Raw genomic sequence first — 13,243 nt, forward strand, 5'->3', positions numbered from 1 at the left:
TTGGTAGGACTGACCGATCACACTTCAGGTGTGGGAGAAAAAAAAAAGACCATCCAAGAAAAATAAACTGTTCTGCAACTCACCGATTGCACTAAATCATCAACTGCTGCTGAAGAAGTCGTTCCATTGTTGCCTTCATGTCTTTAGTTGTTCTGCTCTCCTTTCTCCTGTCACTCTACCTTTTTGGGTGTTGTTCTTTTTTTTTTTTTTTTTTTTGCGTTTTATCCAAGAATCCCTGTGTTTGGGAGTGGGGAGGTGGAAGCAGGGTGTTGGTCAGAGGAAGGTTGAGGGTCCTGAGCGGGCTGAGGGGATTCAGACAGCCAGGTCGCTCGGCCTGGCCCTGATGCTGCTGCTCTTGCTGGCCCGACTGAGCCGCCGGGGGTCTGTGACGACCGTTACCGGGGGCTCGTGCATCTCCACTGTGGTCGTGGTGACGCGGCTTTCGTCTGGCTCGCTTTTCCCGCCGCCCGCATTCGACACCGCGCCCGGGCTGTTGGCGCCGGAGGCGGGGTCCTCGTCGCTTGTGTTGGTGACGTTGACGTTACTGTTGTTGTTGCTGGTGGGAAGGAGCAGCGCAGCATCGACAGGCTGCTGCTGCTGCTGGGTATCGTTGCTGGTGGATGAAGAGGAGGAGGGTGAGGGAGAGGTGGACTTCATCTCCCGAGTCTGCTGCTCGGTGGCCAGGTTGGCCCAGTTCTGCTGCGTGGCCAGCCTGTGGTTGTTGTTGTTGCTGATGTAGTAGTGGGAAGACGGGGCGGGCTGGTGAAGAGACTCCTCCTGCTGGAGGTCGTTCATCTTGAACTCTGCAGTCGAGGGCACAGCTGGCGGGCCCATGGAGGACAGGAACGCCCCGCTGCCCGTCGTCACGTCCGTGTAGTTCGGAGGGTAGCTGAGGCTCGATGGGGCAGTTCTGGAGGCCGAGGCTAAACACTCCGGCTCCGCAATGTCGACGCGACGCAGCGACTCGTGGTCGGGGGCAAACTCATTGGTCATGCCCTGTTTAACTTTCTTCCATCCGAGGTGATAGATCTCTAACAAATTCAGCAAAAGAGACACGCAAGCCACCACAAGCATAAATATAATAAAAATAGTCTTTTCAGTGGGCCTCGATATGAAGCAGTCAACGGTGTTAGGGCAAGGCCACCGTGCACACTTGTACAGGGGCCTCAGCTGGAAGCCATAGAGGAAATACTGGCCCAAAATGAATCCCACTTCAAACAGAGTCTTGAAAATAATGTTGAACACATAGGTGCGTAGCAGTGCACCTCTAATACGGATTTTGCCATGTTCGTCCCTGATTGGCGGCTTCTCCTTCTTGCCACCTCCCCCTCCGGCATCGCCACCATTTCTATAAAGGAGTTCCTTCTCCTGAAACCTGTTGGCTTTGCGCGTCTCCTCCTCTTTCTCTTTCCGCTTCTCCTCCATGCGGACGATGTGCAGCACGTGGCCCAGGTAGATAAGAGTCGGTGTGGACACGAAGATGATCTGCAGCACCCAGAAGCGGATGTGCGAGATGGGAAAGGCCTCATCGTAGCAGACGTTCTCACAACCGGGCTGTTGGGTGTTGCAGGTGAAGTCAGACTGCTCGTCGCCCCCACACCTCTTCGGCCGCCGCCCCCAGCACCAGGATCCTGAAGATGAAGAGGACAGTCAGCCACACTTTGCCGATGACCGTTGAGTGCTCCTGAGCGTTCTCCAGCAGCCGCCCCAGAAAGCTCCAGTCGCCCATGCTTCAAGATTTCTAGCCTATGGAGAAAGTACAGGCTGGAGTGGACAAAGAAAAGGATGGCAAAACAAAGAGAGAAGAGATGTTTAATCACTCAGTCGAAGGCAACTCGGTGTTCGTCCCGATGCCTGCCAGAGCAAACGTTCATTCAGGTGTCCTGAGGTCAAACACTCTACACATACAAACACACAAGAAGACACGAGGGTGTGTGCAAGCGAGTCTGACATTATTGTCTTTTTCGTAAAACTTTTTGTACATCGCAGGTATTGGAGAAATGTGCCGAGTGGACGTTGAATATCAAGAACAATCGAAAAGCATTCGGGTGACAAACAGAAGCTTTTTAGCAGCTGCTGTACTGTAAAGGCCACCTGTGTGATTCAACCATGGTTCAATCCCTTTCTCTGTCAAGCCTCTCTCCCTCCCTCCCACCCTCCCTCCCTCTCTCTCTCTCCCTCCCTCTCTCTCTCTCTCTCTCTCCTCCCTCCCTCTCTCTCTCTCTCTCTCTCTCTCCCTCCCCCCCTCCCTCTCTCTCTCTCCCTCCCTCCCTCTCTCTCTCTCTCTCTGTGTCTCTCTCTCTCTCTCTCTCTCTCACTCCCTCCCTCTCTCTCTCTCTCTCTCTCTCTCTCTCTCTCTCTCTCTCTGTGTCTCTCTCTCTCTCTCTCACTCCCTCCCTCTCTCTCTCTCTCTCTCTCACCTGCCGCTTCGCTGACCAGCAGGCATGTGCTGAGATCAACATTATAACGTTCGAAAACAGCATTTAGCAGAAATGGGGCTCTGCTGTGGCACACATACACACACACACATACACACACACACACACACACACACACACACACACACACACACACACACACACACACACACACACACACACACACACACACACACACACACACACACACACACACTGTCAACTGTAATACTAGAGCCAGATATCAAACAGCTGTAAATATGAAAGATAATATAAAACGGGTGTTTTTGGAACATACTGTATATCTACACTTCCCTCTCTTCAAACTAAAGTCTTCGAATACATCACTTTTCTGTTACAAATAAGTGATCAATTAGGAAAATATTTTTTAAGAACATATCCAGTGACGGAGTGGAGCTCTGTCCAGGGACTGTGTCCAGCACCCCTGTACCCTGAACAGGATAACGTGCGATAGAAAATGGATAGATGGATGAACGGTAACAGTTCTAAAAAAACTCACATGTATATCTTCAATTTTTAACGTTGAAACTAAGCAGTTTTGGGCGATTAATGATTTTAGGAATTGTTGAAAGTGTTGTTGAATTGTGTTATATTGGATATTTGGGGTTTATTGTCACACTGTAACAGAGTCCAGGAATTGACATACGCACTTCTTAAACTATATTTCTTATGTTATGGTGAGATGATTTTAGTTAAAGAGCGGTGATGATCGTGAGAGAAGCCCTTTCACTTTTTAAGCATTTTGTATCGACCGAAGAAAAACAAAGAACACACAAACACAAATATGTTATAAAATAAACTTACTAAAATATTCTTGTTTTAAGGGTAATAAATCCATCGACCAGGGTTCACTATATGTATGACACCTGAAAGAGAAACACATCAGTCATAATTAGTCATTTTCATTTTTGACACTTTAGGAGAATTTGACATTTTCAGGATTTTTTTTTTCTTCTTAAAAAACGTTTAAAAATACAACAAATACAACACAAAGCAGTCGAACATTTTCCAAACGTGGATTTATTTTTCCTGGTGATATAGGCATATTTTAGAGGAGTACTGGAGAGGCAGCAGCAGTTACACACAAGGGGCCACAGTACTGCGTTTCCGTTGGACTTTGTGACGACTAATCTGTGGCAAATGGATTAAAGTAAATACATTTCTCTTAGTTTGAGAGGTATTTCAGGCATTCCTGTTTGGAGGCAATGAATGTAACAGACACAGCCAGGTTCAAATACAAAGCCATACCTGCCAAGCTGACAATACAGAGTGTGCCAGAGACCCCAGACTCCTTTTAAGCGCCACAAGCTTTGTCAAGCTTTTGTCTCACTCTTGTTCACCCAAACTGAAATAGTTCACTTAAATTACCTGATAACATTCTGCTCTTCATTTACTTTACTCCTTGCTAGTGCAGGGAAATATTCACAGCAGTGTTCATTCCATTATACCTTTCAAAGTGGAGATGTCATACTTAAACATGACAAGCAAATCCATCGGCCATCCTTGGTGCCATCGCTGGAGCGCGTCGAACCGCCCTGATCCCAAACCAGCAACCTGTCACCGCTCTCACAGCTCAATAACAGCTTGTCGATGTGAGGAAGAAAAAATCAAAAAACTTCTCCACAAACTCATTCATGCACCCACTTCTCCGGGCCTGCGGTCGCGCTTGTCTCTGCGTCCTGGGCCGCGCGGTGACTTTACGCACGGGAAACTTTTTCCTTTGTTGTTGTTAGTTTTTGGAGGCTGCTTGGAGTCGGAGATGGGGCTCGGGTGAACGGAGCTGCCTCCCGTTTCCAGCCATGTCTGGACTGTCACATTGTGTGACCATGCATGAGTGAATCCACAGAGTCATCAGCCTGCCCCGAGCCACACCACGCCCCTGCCAACTTAACCCGTCCGTCCGAAATGTGCGCAAAAGTTGGAGCGAATGCGCACCGGACCTCTTCACGGTACCTCGGTAAAACCATTTCCGAAGGTTTCGTCCTCACGCACTTTTCCAGAAGTGTGCTTACATATATGTTGACATTTATTGGTGCCTAAAAATGTCTTGTCGTTGCTCTCATACCAAGCTTTTGAGCACTAGACCGAAAGATATAGAAAATAATCCCTTTTATACATTTACAGGCGTCATCAGGTTCACACATCCAATCCAATGTGATCCACAACAACCAGGACTCTGTTTACTCTTACGAGATGCAGTGATGCTGAGCAATGTTCTTGGATCGTATCTTTGATGTTTAGCACTTTTGTAAATGTCAATGAAAATATTAGTAGAGTAGAGGGTTAAGGAAGTGTATTGTTTATATCATTTTATTAAGCCAGAGGTTCCACTTGGCAAGTTACCTTAAGATAACTTAAACACACAGGAAACTAAACCCAAAATGAATACATTTAACTCTACAGAAAGGTAATAAAAACATAAATGGAAATGTGTGCCTCAGAATGTAAAAATAGTTTGTAATGTAATAGTATATTAACACATCTTATTCAAGGGCATACATCATTGTTCTGTAAAGCTTATCTTAAAAAAAAGAATGAAGGCTTCCGTTTGTGTTTATGATTGCTAAATCAGTTTTCCAGGGGAGTGGTGATACACACACCCCTGTCTGCGCCCCCTCTCCACCACTGTGATGGTTTCAGATTAAATCCTGTGCTGTTTCTTTTGTTTTGACGTTCCCATGAACAGATGTAATATTATAATTCCACTGCAAAATCCATAATTGGAAATAAAGGTATAGTGTCAAACTGAACATTCTAACCTCTGTAAAGTCCGACTGTAGTATTTGATCACGACAGTGAGTGTACTTAACTAGTCTAGAAATGTGAAAAATGCAGAAAATAAAACAATGAACACCACCCGGGTTTGTCTGCACCGATTTATGAATTTTTTTTATTATCAAAAGAACAGCACAAGTGAAATGATCAAAGTGCGAGTATGAAAAACATCAGGTACAAAACAGAGTCACAAACATCTCATCCATCCTTTTCTTTTTGCTTTGAAATGCGTTTGCTGCTATGCCATCCAGTGGTGGAAGAAATGTGGTTGTAAAGTCATTTAAAAAAAACAAACCTTGAGAGTTTAATGACCGGGGTCATGCTTCAGAAACAGTGCGGCTACCACAGATGTAGTATTTAAATGTACTGAAAAGCCAGAAATCAAAAGCCAATGACAATCGTACTCATGTTGAAGTGAGCAGTGAGTTAGTTATCCTGCAAAACTTTTAATAGAACTTCATCAACTGCCTCGGTTATGTAACGCCGACACACCCCTGATCCCAAGTTTCTATTTCTAATGTCATGACTGACAGATGTAATCGATTGTCCAGCTTGTCTCAGACACACACGCTCTGAAACCTTTTCTAATCACCAAATCAAAACTCTCTGGTCACACAAGGTGATTCTCTTCTTCAGTGGCACAGACCACATAGATGGGACTAATCCACCAGAGCTATTCCTGGATGGAGGGAGGAGGAGGAGGAGGAGGAGGAGGAGGAGGGAGAGGGGGAGGAGGAGGAGGAGGAGGAGGAGGAGGAGGAGGAGGAGGAGGAGGAGGAGGAGGAGGAGGAGGGAGAGGGGGAGGAGGAGGAGAAGGAGGAGGAGGAGGGGGAGGGGGAGGAGGAGGAGAAGGGGGAGGAGGAGGAGAAGGAGGAGGAGGAGGGGGAGGAGGAGGAGAAGGGGGAGGAGGACAAAGACGTGTTCAGGTTAGGACCAGCCCTGGTCTCACACATTAAGAGAGGAGCGAGCAGTGATTAGTGCGAAGGCTAAAATAAGGCACAGAGCGAAAGCTGATACAGTTAACAGGGGTCAGCTTCCTGCAGTACAACAACACAACTCCAATCAGCACGAGGGTCAGGAAGCCTTCCAGTTGCTTTAGTTTCTGGAAATAAAATATGAATAATTCACAAGAGGCTTTTTCCCCAATAATTTTTTAAACTGGAAGCCAATATGATCACAAATTAAATACAAACATGCTTTAGACTTTTTAGTGTACATGTTATGAGTGTAGAAATACAAAACACATCCAGGAGAGCCTCAGAGCTGATCTGCTGCTCTTTTACATCAAAAACAGTAGAGGTGGTCTGATTAGGACGCTTCACATCAGCTTACCAGGGATTAGTAAACTGATCTGGGCCCAGGAGAAGACCGGGGGTCCCACCAGGACATAAACTGGGAGAAATTGCAAAGATGGAGACATATGAGCCTCTTAGGTCATCACTCATTATTTTACATTGTTTTATTAAATTAAGATTGCTCTCTTTTGTAAAGACTGGTTCCACTGTGCCGTTTCTTTTCAAAGAGTAATTCACGTGCCGTACAATCTGTCTATAAAGCACATAAGAATGATTAAAAAAAATAACATATTTCATTTAACAAACATTTAATAATAATAAAAAATCTTCAAAATGTTCAACATTTGTGGGGAAATACAATTCATCGTATTCTTATCAAACACATTAAAATACTTTCACTCCAGGTTAAAACACTCCAGGATACAATCGTAAAATCTAATAAAGTGTTGTGATTTGGCAGGAAAGATTTTCTTAATGTTATACACATATTTCATGAACATATTTCTAACTGTGCCGCACACTTTGTAATCAGTTCTAAACACACAAAAGTTGAAAACTAAAAACTCACTTGAAAAGTCATTGGATTCGACGTGACACAGATCATAAAAGTCTTCTTCTTTTCATCAGTTTTAAGTAAAACATGGATTGAAAAGGAATCAAAGTTAATCTATTGTAAACTACACACCAACATCTTCTTCTCCTTCACTTTTCACGACTTCATTTGTTCCCCGTGACTTCAAAAAAAAACAAAAAACCCTCTTCAGGTTGTGAGGAAGGCGCTCGTGTTGGCACAGTTCAGACGGTCACCACTAGGTGTCAGTGTAGGCCGATTATTCTCTGCTCCAAACCCATTGATCCTCACATTCAAGCAACTTCCAACTAAAACCGTCCTCAGTGATGTGGAGAGACAAGATTACAGTGTCTGCTATCAAAGTAACACTTACTGGTGGAAAGTCAACCAGACGAGGAAATACATAGTTGTGAAGAACACTGGAACACAAACACCCTCTTTCCGCCAAGTCTGCTCATCCATGGGTGACCACAGGCAGACATGAGGATATCTAGATAAGATAACCTGTGTTTTTGATGTTTCTACAGTCTACATATCAGGTGCTGAAGCTTTCATATCGTCCTTTGAGACGGTTGTGCTGCACGCTGAAGTTGGATTTAGTCCCTCAGCAGACGGTCTTGTTGCAGGATGAATCTGTGTTGGACGACAGCAGCATCTCGTTCTTCTTATTGTCACGTGTCACACTTTCCGTGAAAGCACGTTTTCCCTTGTTTGCCCTGGTGGAGCACCTCAAGAGGGCCTTGACGATGAGGTAACACAGCTCGGCCACGTTCAGGATCATGCATATGGCCGACGAGGACACCATGAAGATGGTGAAGACAGTCTTCTCTGTTGGCCTGGAGATGAAGCAGTCCACCTTGTTGGGGCAAGGCCACTGCTCGCACTTCACTAACCGGGGCATCTGGAAGCCGTCGTAGACAAAGTACAGCGCGTACATGAAGCCGCCCTCGAAAATAAGGCGGAAGAACAGGCTGCAGGTGTAGGTCCACCACAGCGGACCTGTGATGGGCAGACGCCTCCTCTTCAGCGTCTCCAGGTCGGTGTCATTCATCTTGTCACTTCTATTGGAGGCCAGCATGGTCCTCTTGTCCCCACGCTTCCTGTAGGCCACGTGCATGGCCACCAGCAGGGCCGGCGTGGACACAAAGATGAGCTGGAGGCACCACAGGCGGATGTGCGACACGGGGAAGAAGTGGTCGTAGCAGACGTTCTTGCAGCCCGGCTGCTGCGTGTTGCAGGTGAAGTCCGACTGCTCGTCCCCCCACACGCTCTCGGCGGCCAGGACCAGGATCGTGATGCGGAAGATGAAAAGGACAGAAAGCCAAATCTTCCCCAGGCTGGTGGAGTGTTTGTTGACGCCGCCCAGCTGGGCGTAGAGAGCGCCCCAGGTCATTGTGCCGAGAGGACTGACGACGACCTGCAGGGGTCACAAGCAGGTTTCAATTCAGATCCGGCGTCACAAAAACATTCTGATGTGACATCGTGTTGTTATCATCAGACAAAACACAAGGAAAAGTACATCCCGTGTGGAAAAGTCTTCATATCTTCTTTTTTAAGCGTTAACTTGTATTAGCTGAAGATTTTGTTGCTGCTGTTTAACAAACCTGTGCTTTACTGTTGAATTTTCACAAGTTCTAAAAAGCACTTGCAGTTTTTTTCAAATGTTTTCAAACGGCCTCATTTGTAAAAAAAAATACCATTTTGAATGAAAGTGGCTGCTCAAGTCTTTTACAGTTGTGTTTTTGTGTGAATTGTTGGGTAGTTTACACCAGAGGCCAGACAGATGATCACAGCTTAACTCCTCCACTCATATTAATATTAAAAGCTGTTGGAATCTATAGCTAATTAAACTCTTTTCATGCTGAGATACTTTCATTTACAAATATTTGGTAGGTCTTTGCATAAAGTCTGCAAAGGTCCCAAAAGTATGTTCCAGTAAAACAAAGAATTTGATGATTATTTCTACTTGAAAAGTATAAGTATTTCCTGCTGATGTGTAGTTTTAGAGCATTAAATCTTCTTTTCCACAGCGACACTGTAAAGAGGGGCCATAATAATAAGAAGACGGGTTTTGAACCCTTCTGTTTCAAGTTAAAAATAAGTGAAAAATCTAAATATCAAATTAATAATGTTTCATTCATTTGTACATTTTAGCTTCATTCTGTATTTGTTCATTGAAATGAGCCTCATGTCGTCATTGTTGTGCCTCAGGTGACCTACATGTTGCACCTGAACGCCTCCTATGTGTCACTGGATTGGAAAGCCTGTTTCTGTCAGTATTGTCACAGAAATGGACATGTGATTAGAAAAGTATTTTGATGTGATGAGAAACTGCAAGAGTGTAATAATGGAAGAGCTTGATGTTTAATGAGGAGCCCACAGCTCGAAGTCTCAGAAACAGTTTAGCCACGCTCAGAGCCAGCAGGGAACAACTTATCTATTAGTTATGAATCTTAATTGATTTGTTCCTTTGTGTATTTGGCGGCACACGGACAGAATTACTTCTAGGTTACCTTCTGTTGGCCTAGTTTTCTTTCTAACACCCCCCCCCAAAAGAAAACCTGTTTGAATGTTTTTGAACTATGTCAATCAAGATTCTAACTGGTGCAGACGATCATGAAAAGATTCAAACTGGAGATGAACAATCTGAATACAGAGGACACAGTATTGTGTCCCATGTGCAGTAATCGTCACACATCATTGATTAAGGCTGAATGGAAAAGAGGCTATTGGTTGCTTGTAAACACATTTTTCACACTTACGTCAGAATGTGAAGGGCCGACCCGACCAACCCAACGAAAGCAGCTAAATGCAAATACCTACATTATTCTAGGTAGTATTTGGAGTATGTGGTTTTACTGATGCTTACTAGTTACAGCATGTCATCCTAGATTACTACCAAGAAGGAACAGAATTGGAATCTGAAACATTTTGATCATAATTTCTGAAAAGGTTCATCCTTTATATCTACAAACATTTATTATTGGACTGGGAAATGGGTTTTGAATGTAAATAATTTATCAAGGTAAACTGAATTGAAAGCTGTCTATTGACAATGTAATCAAACACGGTTAGTATTCCTTCAACAAAGGTACTTGAACTTGAGTTACTTGAGTACACAGTTTCAATCAACAACTCTTCACAACTTTGTATATCAGTGCCAGAAGTAGTATCTCGATACTAGTACTCGTGTACCCTAAATCAGAGGTGTAGATTTCCTAATCCCACAACTAGTTCACTTTTTTATCAGATTTGTAATTCACTTTAAACAGATATGTTCTAATAACATGGTCATATTTGCATTACTAGTCAACATAAAAACCTTCTTTAAAGCTAAATATAAAGCATATTAGTCTTGTGAATGAATGAGGAGTACCTTTGCTGTATCGCACTTAATGTTGTTTGTATTGTGATACCAACTAGTGTCCAGATTGGGGTGGGCCTTTAATGGCCCGCAGGCCATGTGTTGGACACCCGTGTTAAATCTTTTTCAATGTACACAAACAAGAAATAAATGAACATGACGTCTTATATTTGAGGTAAAGTTGGGATTCTTTTTTTTTTCTTTTCTCCAATTTCAAGTGTAAATACAAATAAATGATTTGGAAGTCAATTGATTGAATAAATATTGGATATTTGGTCTTTTATTCCCTGAATATCATCATTTGTTTTCCCTTTAAATTTTTTTAAATCTTTCTTTATTTTAAAACACAAGTTCATTGTGAGAGATTGTCAATATAATCCCCATTAAACACACAACACTCACCTGTCTATGTGGAACTTATCCTCACAATATTAATAACTTCCCATGGAGAATAATCCTTTTGCGTGACGAGAAGACGACGTGTGGATGAAATGTAGTTTGTCTGGTTGGGAGTGAGGTCTGACTCGTCTCCAGGCGGTGTGAGAGGCGCACCTGAGTCGTCCTCCAGGTTAGTACAGCCTCACATGGAGGGAGGGGCTGCGCTTCAGGGTGGAGCCAGCAGGACACACCCACATACCAAACCCCGGAGGAGTGGAAGTCAAGAATCACAGCCGGAGTCCTTCTTTCACAATGGGTTGGTGGTTTTTAAAATGAAAAGTCTATTGAAAGTTTAAGGAATTCTCCTCATCTCTAATCTAATGATTTGCACATGTGCAGCTCCACCAGAGTAACGATAATTCTCAATTCCTATGTTGAAATAGCAATATTTTTCACCAAAGTTAAAAGGTATTTTGACATCTCAATCCTATTTCCCACTGCTTGGAATGTCTGCGTCCTCCTGGCTTGTGTGTGGCTCCCTGGAAGGAGCAGACGTCCGAGCAGCAATCCTCCAATCGGCCCACAAAATCATTATTCATTGTTTTCATCATTACTCTAAAAGCAGTGACAGATATTTAGTTAAAGCCGCATTTAGAGTATTAGTTCAGATTGTGTCCAGTAAGAATGGAAAAGAACAGAAATCTGCCAACCTACTGCCATACTGCACCATTCTTTGTTTAATCGCACTATTTCTGTTGGTTACATTTGTTCATTTGCACTCTGAGAGGAGCAGCTCTCCACTTTATTTGTACATTGAAGTGAGTTCTAAAGATGTCAGGCACTGTCCGGGATCTTCCACTGTGGTATTAACTTGTTCAAATTTGGTTTCCATTGCGCTGAAAGAGGCTTTGAAAACTTGTCAGTGTGGCTCCAGCAGCGTGGTGAGAGTCTTCCATGGTCAGGTTGGTGGCCAATCATCCTTTTTCCTAGTTTTGTTACCTTTTGAGGACATTTTGATTCTCTATTCTGAAAAAAGGATTAATAAACACTCAATATTGAGTGCTTGTTTGTGAGGTGAAGGAGTGAAAAATAAAAATTAAAAATTAGCTGGAGCTCTGGCTAGTTATGTATGTGTACAGCTGCCAACCTGGAAGTCTCATTGTACATTGAAAGTACTGAGAAGAGCGTCATCATTTCATTGTTGTTTTTCAGTTTTCCAAACAGAAGGTGCAGTTGTTTACATGATTATATGAGATCGTATGTTTGTACCGTTGATTATCAAAGCGAGATTATTAAAGCATGTCGAGACACAGAGGAGGTTTACTGACTTCACTTGTTTAAGCATCTCAAGCCCGGGCTGAAAGTCCTCTTTTGTAGAAATAAAATTGCGATCACCTGACATATAATTAAGTAATTTTAGATTAATGAATGTTTATATGCAAATTTACTTACTTAAGTACATTTAACTGCAAGTAAATACGGCCACATGGAAAACGACCACTATAATTCTAGGTTTTACGCAGTATGAAAATACCTTCTATTATAAAGTTCCTGCTCTGCAACTGCATGTTTTGTATTTCTTTGCGATTTGTAAGATAGTGGTGATTAAAATTTGAAAGATTCAAACATTCTAATACAGCAAACATAAAATGACACCCACGAGGATAACGCGATAAAGAGAAGGAAGCCATGCAGTTAGACTACATGCATCAGGCGCATTTATTTATATGGGATTTGATTTGTGATTGCGTCGCCGTACTTCAGATGGGGAAGATCTACAAGCCACTTGTTGCTCCTACAACACTTAAGTCTGATTTACACCAAGCAGCTTGAATTCAATCCTTCTGATCCGTTTTTCTGTGATAAGTTTTTTTTATTTTTTTAAAGAGAAGATTTAGGTTCATAGTGATACTTTTTTTACAAAACAAATCACCAAATCATCATGGAATTTCTACTGACAATGTGCTCAATCTCACCAGTTTCTGCTGATTTATGTTGTTTTTAGAACAGTACTTCTGTTTATAAGTACAATTTGAGCAGCTAAATCTGCATTTATAAATTACAGTCTTTAAATTAGGCACTCGGGGCAGTGGGGGGCAATTTGCAGATAAATCATTGGTCTATATTTCCCTCCAATTGTTGATTAAAAAAAAAAGTCTCTCAACCAGAGAAAAAATTTGAAACCAAATCTATTTAAGTTAATAATCTAGTTTTGTTTCTTAAAAAAAAAAAAAAAAAGAAAAAGGTGCTGCAGCTTACGAAGTGTCTATTGCTGAGTGATCGGTCTGAAATGGATTTGCCCTCTTCACAGCTCAGGTAGCTGCAGCGCAGACACATTGACAATGCCGCAGTGCACCGTCGAAAAGCCAAAATGTCACAAGAGGCAAATGTTAAACTCAGCGAGGTTACTGTTGTGTCACCA

At 43.0% G+C, this 13,243-nt stretch overlaps 2 protein-coding genes across 2 annotated transcripts; both read right to left on the minus strand.

Annotated features, from left to right (window-relative positions):
* Positions 1-222: 222 nt before the first annotated feature.
* On the minus strand, positions 223-1,729 carry gja3 (gap junction protein, alpha 3; the record flags this gene model as incomplete). The annotated part of the gene is given in 2 exon segments (XM_080478280.1): positions 223-1,593; positions 1,595-1,729. Coding segments are annotated over 2 exon segments (1,416 nt in total). The 3' UTR covers positions 223-312.
* Positions 1,730-6,353: 4,624 nt separating this feature from the next.
* On the minus strand, positions 6,354-10,997 carry gjb8 (gap junction protein beta 8). The gene is made up of 2 exons (XM_080478132.1): positions 10,846-10,997; positions 6,354-8,496 (listed from the first exon to the last, which is right to left on the minus strand). Exon 2 carries the CDS (start codon positions 8,470-8,472, stop codon positions 7,684-7,686), a length of 789 nt encoding a protein of 262 aa, XP_080334258.1. The 5' UTR covers positions 8,473-8,496; positions 10,846-10,997; the 3' UTR covers positions 6,354-7,683.
* Positions 10,998-13,243: the final 2,246 nt, after the last annotated feature.

This window comes from Lipophrys pholis (genome assembly GCF_963383615.2).
Source record: "Lipophrys pholis genome assembly, chromosome: 13".
NCBI classification, from domain to species: Eukaryota; Metazoa; Chordata; class Actinopteri; order Blenniiformes; family Blenniidae; genus Lipophrys; species Lipophrys pholis.

What these genes read in the sequence shown, in the direction of transcription:
- gjb8 (XM_080478132.1), bottom strand. Translation starts at nt 8,472, where the DNA reads ATGACCTGGGGCGCTCTCTACGCCCAGCTGGGCGGCGTCAACAAACAC.